This window comes from Poecilia mexicana, unplaced genomic scaffold, assembly GCF_051168715.1.
Source record: "Poecilia mexicana isolate PSO_F unplaced genomic scaffold, ASM5116871v1 scaffold_22, whole genome shotgun sequence".
Taxonomy (NCBI): domain Eukaryota; kingdom Metazoa; phylum Chordata; class Actinopteri; order Cyprinodontiformes; family Poeciliidae; genus Poecilia; species Poecilia mexicana.
In genome coordinates this window covers 12871493-12883254 of record NW_028263391.1, presented here as the reverse complement: position 1 = coordinate 12883254, position 11762 = coordinate 12871493, and the positions used below count along the sequence as shown (strand labels likewise).

The following is an 11762-nucleotide window of genomic DNA, read 5'->3' as shown; positions in this document are numbered from 1 at the left end:
GATTCAAAGCCATAACTGTTCAACTGGTTCACCTCGTCGTCCCTTCATGCCTTGATGCAGGTATGTAAGAAAGGATGAGGGGATGGAATGATAGATGGAGGGGAAAACTGATTAGTTGGATAAGACGAAAGGAGAGAATGGACTGATTAAAGAATATATAAATGTATAGAAAAAAACTGAAAAAATAGATGGATGAATACCAAACAAGCTGATGATTAGTTAGCTGAGAAACTAGATTAACATATGGAGGAATAGACTGGATGAGTAGAGGGATAAACAAACAGATCCATTAAACCTTTAGAGGATAGGAAAAGAGAAAATCCAATATTTCTCAACATTCAAAGAATACCTAGTCCTGAGAGATAATTAAATTATATTCCATACCACAGAGCAACCATGCATATGAAACAGTCTTTGATTCTCCAGAAGCCCACTTTTAATATGAAATATCCCTTTACTAACACCTGGTGGTTAAACAGAACATTGCAACCAACTAAAATAAAATCCAAATTTATGCAAAACAAAAACAGAACCGCTCAAAAAATGTTCTCGACTGTCTTGCACTACGGCTTATATGAGCAGATTGTTTTCGCCACCAGCTGACAGAATTAAAAACTTTTGCTCTTTGTAGTTATGTACTACTTTATTATTTTACAAAATAGAGTTTCCATTCATTATTGTTGTGTTTCAAAGACAGTTGCAGAGAGGGTGGGACGTGTGGCTGAAGTTTAAGAAAACAACACTGAGTGGGATTTCACAGAGAAAGGAATCACCGAGCTCTCACAGAGACAATCTTGTTAAAAAGAGAACTTCGAGAGGGTTGGGTTTGGACTGTGTGTGTGTGTGGGTACGCTCACGGAAACACACACTCCACTTAGCTTGAGTCATTATCAGCTTACGTTTCATCTAGTACGCCATCCAAGTGTCCAGATGGTCAGAAAAGCTGCTGCTATGCTCTCCCTCTCTTCCTGATACACACATACACACACTCCCTCCCTTTTGCAGGGGAGAAGCGGTTAAAGGTTACGCCAGCGATCGACTGAAGCCGAACGGGAGCGGGGCGCACACCGGGTGTCAGGTTGGTTCGTCTTGCAGGAAGAGCAGCTAAAGAATAAAAAGCCGGATGATTCGGATGCTGCTTTGTCTCCTCTGATCCAAACAAAAACTGGTAAATTCAACCGCTTCCCTTCCAGCACCGAGGCTGACGACGAGCCGCTTCCTTGCTCGTTGACGTCTGTGTCGGTCCTCCTCAGTAGCCGTACTTGTCGTTGAGGTGAGTTCGACCGTCTCCTGTCTGACCTGTGAGAAAAGAGGAGGCTGTGAATCACTTCCTCGTCCAATCAGACGTGTCTCTGTATCAAAGCTCCCGCCTGGCAGCTGTTTCAACACTCCTTTTATTCATGTTTATCTTGATGCGTGAGAAACTCTGATGTGCATTCCTCGGCGGCACAAATAAACCGTAAAGGCCAGTTTATGACATGCAGCCCACATATTTCTTCCTCACCTTCCTCGAAAGAGATTTAAAGGAAGGTTTTAGAGAAATGTTTAAGGAAACAACTTTTTCACAGGGCTGGGTGGGGTGATTTAAGGTCAGCTGACCGGCCGGTTGTTCACCTGCAGGCGGCAGCCACACGGAGTAGTCAGGGTCATCCTGTGGATACTGTCCTGACAGCTGCACTGGAGGCTGTGGAGACACATCAAGGACTGGAGTCAGTTCATACTGAGCGCCCAGCTAACACATTGGGAGGTGTGAGGGGCCTACCCTGCTGGGGCCCATCACTCTCTTCTTCTTCCTGGAATTGGGCCCTGCTGCTGCTGCTGGCTCTGCTTCGCCCCCTGCCTTCGACTCTGTGAACAACACGAGTGACACTGCAGCCTTACGGTTGCCTCCAGCTTTACAGACAAGAAACAAATTCACACAACGGTGAACTCTGAGCTGCTGGAGGTCATTGTTACAAGTTTCCCCTTTGGTGCTCGGTAATGTTCTGTCAAATTAAGGTTAAGAAAGACTGAAGGTTTGGTTTAGTCTGAGTCAGTTTCTAAGAGTTAAGCCACACCCTGGTTCCCTGGGAACCAACAAAGCAGTAGCTCCTAATGCAGGATGGCAGACCGACAGACTCACCTGGGCTCACGGTGGCTGACGGCTTCAGAGGAACCTGCGGCTCTGCTTTATCGCTCTTCTTCAGCTTTTGCTCTGATATGATACGCAACGTAAAATGATCAGATTATAGAAGAAAAGACAGGAAGATTAAAAAAAAGAAAAAAAGCAGAAGGGAGGAGGAAAGGAAAGACAACTTCTATACAGAGAAATACAGAACAAAGTCTAGAAATATAAATATTTTTCCATGTCTGTTTTACTTATAGACATGGAAAACGCCTGGATAAAATTTGCTACTGAACTCGGTTCATCACCGGTTCACCATCTTTATTTTGGGTTTTAAATTCTTCTTTTACAACATTTTTATTCTGATGTCCAAAAAGTGTCTGAAAAACCTAGAAATTACCTTTGAGGAAAATCCGAAGTAGTGAAAGAAAAAGGTCGGAGGAACCATGAAAATTTTTATAAGGAGGCTGGTAGATAATGCTGCCACCTAGTGGCATGAAAAGGTCATAACCAGTCTGAAAAGCAGGAGCAAACGGCTGTTTTTACCTTTGACCTCCTCTGAGTCTTTCAGCTGACCCAGAGGAATGCTGGATTTTTCACAGTCAGTTTTAGTTTGGGCGGCGCTGCATTCATCTCCATCATCTTTACTCCTATCTGCCGCCTCCTCCTCTTTTTCCTCTTCGTTCTCCTCCTCTTCCTCCTCCTCTTCCTCGCCTGCGGGTGGAAGCTCTTTCATGTTGAAGAGCTCAGCGGGCAGGTTGGGCCTCTTGGGAGGCAGCTTCTACAGCAGAGAGGAGAGGCTGAGCGGCAGAAACCGGAGGACAAAGACGAGATTTATCTGAGGGATCCGGAACGCTCACCCCTATGGTTCCCGTCTTCAGTTTGAATTTGCTTCCTCCCTTCATGGCTCCAAACAGCGGTAAGCTCTTCTTGGGCTTCTCCGCCTCAGAGCTTCCACTATGATCACAGCAACCTCAGCTTTAGAAACAGATCTGAATCAAACAGTTGAGCTTTTGACGGGGAAAACATCTCACCCGGGGAGCAGCGAGGGCATCTGTGCCGGTCGAGTCAGGTCCACCAGCTTACGGAGCCGCTGGGCCTCTTTGCGCAGGTCGGCCACGTGTACGTGGAGCTTCCGGCGCTCCACGCCGTCCATCGCAGCCTCGCTCCGCACCGCCGTCATGAAGGCGTCCAGCGAGTCCTCCGTGCAGGAGGCCGAAGAGCCTGCAAGGAGGAAACATGGGGGGAAAAATAAACAAAAAAAACACCATGGCTTTTCAAAGAGGAATCTAAAAACAAATGTAGAGTTGTTTTTCCTGCAGGTGGAGATAGACGCACCTGGTTTACCGCTACTTAGCTTTTTCTGAGCGTCTGCCAGCTCCTTCTCCACAGAGGACAGCTTGGCCACCTGAGCAACAGCAAATGTGAAATGTTTAATATCTTCATATTGAATTTTAAAGGAATGACAGTAAAATGGTTTTTGTCTACATTCACATTCAAAAAAACATTTATTTTCCAGCTCGTAATGGAAGAAATCTGGCAATGTTGAGCTTTGGGACTTTTGTTACATTTTTCTTTATTTTGCAGGAAAAATTTTATTGTTCACATGATTTTATTAATTAATTTATTTTTTTTTTTTACAGAAAGTAGAGAAAAAGCAATTTGCTGGTAAATTGTTGTTCAGAATTGGCAAGTTGAAAGTTTGACAACTCTAACCTCTACCCAATATAAAACTCGGTCAAAGCTTCATGATTTTACTAATAAATATATAACAGGAACAGAGAGCCAGAAAAATGGCACTCAAATAATTAAGTCCCGGCAGTTATTCACGACATGGATTTTGTGTAAAGTGACACTGTGATAAAAAATAATGTGCATGTTGTGCAGCCTGATCAATGATGAAAGCTGACATAAACAATCGTCTGTAAGAAAAATCATTTTGTTGCCCTCTACGTATGCATCTCATTTTTTTATTAATCTAATTTTAATGTGCATGATGAAAACATTTAAAAGTCATCCAAAGTTACTTGTACACCTGTCTGTAGTTACACACCAAGTTTTTTTTCTCTCCATTATTGTTCCACATTGCGTGTAAAACCATGTGTCGTGCTTACCAAAGACTCATAGGTCTCGGTCCGCTCCTCGATCTTCCCGGCCTTCTTCATTCGCTCCTGCCTCTTCCTCTCCACTGTGCCGGTCCGATCCAGGAAAGTGTCGTCGTCGCTGTCGTAGTAGTCCTCGTCCTCCCAGTTTTTCTTCTTTCGTTTGCGCGAGACTGAAACCAAAGGTCAGCTGTAGCAGCGGACTCCAGCGGACGTTTCCCTCTGGGCTGAGCTCTCACCTGCTTCCTGCCTCAGCAGCCCTCGGGCCTCCAGCATCCGGCAGGCCTCCAGGCAGCACTGGACGGCTGCCTCCTTCTTCTTCCCCGTGTGCGTCACTTCGGCAACCAGCTGTCGGCCCAGGGCGTCGTCCACTGGCAGCCTGATGGGACGGAGGTGAGTAAAGCTTAAAGGTGTTTTTAGGGAAACTCGTGACATTGGTGCGTCAGATCACTAACTTTATCCTGCAGAGCCACGTGCCGTGATTTTTGTCTTCGTATTCAAACTCCAGCTCCTCGCCTGCAGGCAGAAACCCCAGGTTAGATACTCGGATTAAACACAATGACAGAGTGCCGGCTGGGTTCTGCGGAAAGTCACCCTCTCTGTCGTAGAATCCCTGCAGAGCCTTCTTCGGGTCTTTCAGGTAAGCTGCCTCCTGGTCTTCGTGAAACTCGGTTGAGAAGGGGTTTTCCTCGTTCTCGTCTTCCTCCGGAGCTGCATCCTCTTCTGCGGGATGGATTTATAGACATAGAGGCATCAAACGAAGAGAACGGGGCGTTTGACTCAAAGAAAGCACATTCACTCACCCATTCCCCACGTGCATCCAGAGTCTTCCTTTGACGTTTCCCTCTGGCTCTCTTTGCCTTCACCATTTTCCTCATCCTCTTCGCCGTCAGAGAGGTCTCCCATCATTCTCTTCTCCAGCTCTGCTCTCTGTTTGTGGGCTCGCTCCCTCAGCTCCGTCACCGTCAGCTCGGACTCCTCTTCCTCATCAGACTCCGGACCCTGTGGAGGAAAAGCGAAGGATCTCGAGTTGGGGACAACCTCGGATATAGTTTCTGCTGGATAATCGACTCCTGAAGGATGGTCCAGAGTTTAATTTTAATTTACTATAGAGAATTCAAACAGCTTTAAAGATGAGGAGGTTATGTCAGTTATCTGTCTGGGCAGGTTTCAGGTTTTTTAATAACTGTAAATTAAATCATGATAGGAAAACTATAGCCCTACACCCCTACAGGTTTAATTGGATTCAAGAGGGGACAGTGGCAGTGAGGTGCTGTATATCTTAAATGGACAATAATCCCAAACACAGATCAACTAACAGTTACTGTTGTTATTGAACCCATGGGCTGCACTTAGTTATTCTTTATTTCAACATCATAAAACGGCTGAATGAAGACTTTCTGGTATCGCGTTGCACATAAATTACATGATTTTTTTTTCTGGAATCACTTATCTGTAGAAGAGGACCCACCTGCAGGATAAACAGCCGGGTGCTTCCTCCAAACTTCAACACGTGTCCCACCTTCAGTCTGATGTAGGTCTTCGGGGGGATCCTGTTCTTGTTGACCACCGTGCCGTGTGTGCTCCCCAGGTCGTGGACATAGAAGCCCCTCTCCTCACCCACGCAGCCCTCCTCCCCGGTGTGGCCTCGGTACTGGATCACCGCATGGTACCTGGAGATGGACGGGTGCTCCAGGGAGACGTCACACACAGGTAGCCTCCCGACCACAAAGTAGCTCCGGTGGGTGAGGGTAACAGTGTCCACTATGGTGCCGTTTTTAAGGATTTCCAATGCGTAGGGGGATTCTGGTGGAGGACCCCCCCAGGGGGGCTCTGTGTACGGGAGAGGGGGGAAGTTCTCAGCTTTGACAGGAGCTGCCTTCGCTTTAACTTCTTGTTTCTTAGTCTTGTCGACACCTCTGTCATCTTTTCGCTCATTTTCTCCAGCAGCAGCATCGGTGGCAGCTTCACACACATTGTCCACCTTGTTTTCTGCTACGTTGTTTATGCGTTTGCTAGCAAGCGAAGGCGCCGCAAAAATAGCCGGTTTTTTAAAGGTATCCCCTATCTTTGTATCGGATTTGGTTTCTTCTTCCCCTGTGGGCTTGTTCCCCTCTTCAGTGTCTAAATTCTCCTTCTTTTCTACTTCTGACTGTGTTTCTTCCTCCATATTTACCTCACGTCTGTTAGCACGGAGGAAGCGTCAAGGTTTATTTGGTGCAACTGAGAAATTAGTCCGGGTATTAAGTGCCTAAAATGCAAACAAAAACACTATCAAAGCAAAAACACAAGACAAAACATGTTATTAACTTACATTAGATTTGTTATTTTAAAGCGCTAAAAATATAATTTTAATTCTATCAAAGACTGAGTTTAAAAGGTAACGGAACTAATCTGCAAGTCCGCTTTAAAGCCCGGACAAACGGAAATGAAACAACACTGAAGTTACCATTTGATCTGTATCATATTAAAGGACCATCCCACCAGTTGTAAGGAGTCAACTCTATTTCACAATTTAGGACAAAGTTTGATTTTGCCGAAAATAAATCCAGATTCTTTTAAACATGGTTGTTTGATCCCTGAGACCTTGGTATGAAAACTCTCAAATGACTATTTATTAATTTAGATTACGCTATATTGTCATTGAACAAGCAGCAGTACAATGAGTACAGCTCTTCTTAGGGCATTTATAAACAGTTAAAACACATAAGACTATTGTGACCTGGACAAAAAATATTTACGCATTTATTCAGTACTGTAAGTAGAAATAACAGACCATTAAATAAAGAAATAATGTGAATCATATAGATAAATAATAAAAGAAACATTTATCATAATCCAAGCTAAATAAATAATATTAATCTGTAAATGCGCTTCTCACAAGTCATTGGATGGTCTTTTTTCAATGCCTGACTTTAGAGATGTTCTTTTTTTAAATGAAATTACTTTTAAAATTTGTTAAAAATAATGTTCTTATTTAATTTTTTTCTTGAGTTTTTCCATTTTCACAAAAAGAAGAGGTCTAAGCAAACAATAAGTTGTATTTTAAATAATTTGACTTCAATGTAGACTGATGAACATTCAGTGTATTGGAGTTCTAATTTGGTACATGGTCAAAACAGCATTGAAAATGTTCTTTATTAATACATTGTAGGCTTAAAAAATAAGATGCTTTGTAACGTTTTAGACCTTGTCAAATAATCCACTTTAGATTTGACCGTGTACACAATTTTTAAATTGAAAATTTGAAAAATTGGTTTCTTAAAAGCTGCGGAATGGCCCTTTAACAAAGAACTCGCTCGGTTGTACGAATCAGATACGAACTTCAGCGTCGTTCAAAGATGCTAGCCTAGCTGCTATCCAGCTTCCGATCGAAACTGAAGACTTTTTGGCTTTAAGTTATCCAACGGTAACTTTTAAGCTTTATTTTATGTAATTATTATCTATATAACGAAATACTAACAAAAAGTGCCTCAATGTTAGCTTAGCTCCTTGTTGTATTATACGGATTTGTCCTGTATTTTTTTTGCACAAAACTCCAAACAAAAATGTGCTAATTTTTCTTTTATTCAACATCTCCAGATGTAAAAGGTTTCATTAATTATGTATTTTAGTTCGTATGAATTAACGAGAGGAACTCCATATTTCGGCTTTGCTGAATCCAAAAGTAATAAATAATTTTGTTTTAATTTTGATATATTGTGTGACTGCCATCCGTCTCGACTTTCATGTTAAGGATCCAGTCACTGACACTTTATGAAAATTTGGACTAAACTATCTGAAAGAGTTTACTAGTTAACAGAAACATGCGCATTTTGAAATAGAAATGCAGAATGTGTAGTTCATTTAAATATTTAGCTAATTTGCTTACAGAAAGCAGTTTGTCTGGAAAGTTAGTTACAGTATCTTGCAAAAATATCCAGTGCAATCCGGATACTTTTTACATTTAAATGTGAAGTACAAACTTCAATGTAAAATTTAGTGAATTTGAATGCGATCTTTTTAGACAGATCAACACAAAGTAGGAAATAATGACTGAGTGGAAGGATGCATGGATTTAGTATATTTTACAAACAGAAAAAGTAAAAGTTTTAATTTCTTGCATTTACGTGGCTTTTGGCAAATTGTTGTAAGCCCAGTTTAAACTTCTGTTGCTTCATCTTCATGATGATGTTTGTTCACTGAAGTTCTCCAACAAATTTCCCAGGCCTTCACAGAATACTTGCAGTTAAACTTGAACTCTTTAGTAATTAGCGGACATTGGATGGTAATTAGCTGCAATACATTTTAATTTGAGGTACCAACGTAGAGAGTGCTGGATACAAATAGAAACTAGACTTACAATACTTTTTCACATAAAATCCAAATACATTGTATTGAAGTTTGTGATTGCAATGTGACCAAATGTTAAGAGGCCTAGAAGTGTTAATATTTTGACCAGACAATGCATGTCAGTTATTTTGGTCAGATTTATTTTTTTTCTTAATCAACCTGAAAATACTTTATCTGATAAGGAATATATTTCTTCTCCTTTCTTTCATGTATAGTCTCGACTCAGGTCTGAATCAATCATGATGCGTTACTGGGGTGAGATCCCTGGACCCTCCGGGGCTCCCCCCAGTCGCAGCTCCTTCGACCTGCTCCAGCGCGAGTTTCGGTCCGTGGAGATGCAGGACCCACCCCTGCACCAGCCGTCGGCCCAGCGCCCCCGGCCCACCACGATGCTGGATATCCCCTCAGAGCCGTGCAGCCTCACCATTCACACGGTGCAGCTGTGCCAGCACGCCCGCCGCCTGCGAGCTCTCCTGGCGGCGGCCCAGGGCCAGGCTCAGGGTCAGAGCTCGGCAACCTCAGAGGGCGGCAGCCGACCAGAGGAGACTGAAGCCAACCTGCCGCTGCGTCCTCCCACTCCACCAGCCGTGCCTGACGATCTGCTGCCCGTAGACAGCAAAGACCCCCACCAGCCCTTTCAGCTTCGCCATAGTGACCCTGAGAGTGAATTCTACAAGTAAGTTTGAGATGTTGCCTCTTTAACATTCAACATTGTGCCAATGATAGATAAGGATACCTTGCAAAAAGTATTCATACTCAAACCTTTTCAGATTTCAAACTTTACTTTACTTTACTGTGCTTTCTAGGGCTTCTATGTAATTGACCAACACAGAGTAGTGAATAACTTGCATGTCAAAGAAAAATGTTGCATAGTCTTCAATATTTTTAACAAATAAATCTGAAAAGTGTGGCATGCATTTGCATTAAGCTTCTACTGCTGTGGCACCCCTGTCAGACAGGCTGAATATTCCATTGGTAGGCGAAGTGGGAGCTCATGACTCTTGAAATATAACAGCAACAATAATTACCAACCATTTATTTTCTTTTATTTATTCTGTATACTTTCACAAGACCCTTTGACACTAGACTTGTGGTTCTGTGCTGAAGAATCCCTTTGTGTTTCTCCGCCCTTTCAGAGGGAAAGGTGAACCAGTCACAGAGCTGAGTTGGCCCTCCTGCAGGCAGCTCCTCTATCAGTCGGTAGCCACGGTGCTGGCTCATGCTGGCTTTGAGTCCGCCCAGGAAAGCGTCCTGGAGACCCTGACCGACCTTGTCCATGAACACTACCTGCGCCTCACCCATCTCCTGCGAGTAGCGGTGGACCGCGAGGCCAGGCTGGGAGCCACGCCCTTCCCGGACGTGGTGGAGCAGGTGTTCCACGAGGTGGGCATTGGCAGCATGCTGGCCCTCCAGCGCTTCTGGCAAGTCAGGATCAAGGACTATCACAGCTACATGCTGCAGGTGAGATGATTTCAAGCTTATTTAGCTCTTTATTTTTATTTATTTATTTATTTATTTTACAGCAGAAAACAGAAACAACAGTTTTTTGTCTCCTAGGTTACCAAAGAGCTGTCAGAAGAATATGAGCGGCTGGTGAATCCAGAGAAAGCTATGGAGGACTCCAAACCGCTAAAGATCAAGGACGAGCCTCTGAGTGACATTCCCTTCCCTGTGAGTGAGGAGCTGGAGGCCGACCTGGCCTCTGGGGACCAGGCTTTACCCATGGGGGTCCTCGGGGCCCACGCAGAGAGGCTGGCAGCAGGCTTGGATTCTGACCACTCCCCTCACACTTCAGGTGAGACCACCGCTTGTTGCATCTCAAAGTGGGGTGTTTCTAGCATTTGTAATCACAATGTGTTATTTAAAGACTTCGCTTAATGTGACATATATGCTAAAGATTCAACTGAAAAACAAACATGAACACAATAACTGCAATAATCTGGCTGCATAGGTGTGCACACTCTTCAACTAGTGATATGTTAGCAGCAACAGTTTGATTTGCTCATTTACATCATTTGATTAAAATCATATTACATAAATGTTTTTTTGTTCAGAACAATAACTACAGTTTTAAGTTTATTTCTTCACAAGGTGGTGGCGCGGCCAACAACTCCCCTCTTTGGCCCCAAGTAAAGATGGAACCCCAGGACGGTGACGAAGGTCAGGGTGCTGGTCATCATCATCATCACCACGGCGTCCTGAGTGGCGACGTGTTCGAAGAGGGGGATCCCATGTCCACCATGAGCGAGTCTGGAGGAGCCATGGCGCCTTCACCAGGAGGGGCGGCGTCTGAAGGCAGCTACGCTTCACATTCGCCCGACTCGCTGATGGGAACGTCGCCAGTCTTTAACCAGAGACCCAAGAAACGGATGAAGAAGATGTGAATATTTAAAACTCACAGAATCTGTCTTTGTGTCTGTCTTTATCGTTCTGCAGTGAAGACAGGATAGTGGGGGGAATTTAGTACTTTTTTTTTTTTTTTAGAAGTGTTTTATAATTTCTCAGAAATAATTGTGAAATGTAATTATTGTACTTTGTCAATAAATGAAAAAAAACAAACATTTTCTTTACTATCTTGTTTGAGTTTTCTCATCAGGATTTTTTTCATTAAACTGTACAAGAATTCTCACAGTTGGTATCATGGGAAACCAGATAATTTATGCACGGTTAAAAAATAATAATGATTACGGGATATTTACAGAGCATCTCATTCCAGAATATTTACCAGGGTTCTGTGGCTGCACAACAAACCCGAGTCATTAAACCTCCACCACCATGCTCGACAGTTGTTCAGCCATTCAGGATGCAGGAAAGAAAATATCTCTAAATGCAAAATATAAGAAATGTTTAGTTATCCCCTACATTTGAAAACTGGCAGTTTGTGACCTGAAACTATTTGATGAAATGTTCAAAGCCAATAAATGAAGACCAGAGAGAGAGAGAGAGAGAGAAAATGGAAGTGTGGTTGACTCAGATGCAACTCTTGTGATCTTTTGCTTCTCTGGTTGCTTTTATTAAATTATATGACGGGGTAAAGATGAGCTGATTTTCTTATAACTTAATATGAAAGAACTACATAGGCATCTGAACACATGATTTTGTTTTTTGTTATCCTGAAATACCGTATATTACCATTAAAAGCACAGTAATTTAAAACTGCACCATCTTCCTTCCCCGTTCCTTTGCTTAATATGGAGCATTCCTGGATTCTCGCCCCCTCCCTC

The 11762-nt window shown here is 43.2% G+C and overlaps 2 protein-coding genes across 2 annotated transcripts; one reads left to right on the top strand and one right to left on the bottom strand.

Moving 5' to 3' along the window:
• Positions 1-413: 413 nt before the first annotated feature.
• On the bottom strand, positions 414-6426 carry slc4a1ap (solute carrier family 4 member 1 adaptor protein). The gene is made up of 14 exons (XM_015004138.2): positions 5678-6426; positions 5010-5208; positions 4801-4929; positions 4662-4722; positions 4446-4585; positions 4219-4379; positions 3443-3512; positions 3139-3328; positions 2965-3061; positions 2651-2885; positions 2123-2194; positions 1763-1848; positions 1615-1684; positions 414-1299 (listed from the first exon to the last, which is right to left on the bottom strand). The coding sequence occupies exons 1-14, from the start codon at positions 6374-6376 to the stop codon at positions 1250-1252; spliced, it is 2259 nt and encodes a 752-aa protein (XP_014859624.2). The 5' UTR covers positions 6377-6426; the 3' UTR covers positions 414-1249.
• Positions 6427-7499: 1073 nt separating this feature from the next.
• supt7l (SPT7 like, STAGA complex subunit gamma) lies at positions 7500-11097 on the top strand. Its single transcript, XM_015004140.2, has 5 exons — positions 7500-7615; positions 8754-9214; positions 9675-9999; positions 10096-10333; positions 10630-11097. The coding sequence occupies exons 2-5, from the start codon at positions 8778-8780 to the stop codon at positions 10920-10922; spliced, it is 1293 nt and encodes a 430-aa protein (XP_014859626.2). The 5' UTR covers positions 7500-7615; positions 8754-8777; the 3' UTR covers positions 10923-11097.
• The last annotated feature ends 665 nt before the right edge of the window (positions 11098-11762 follow it).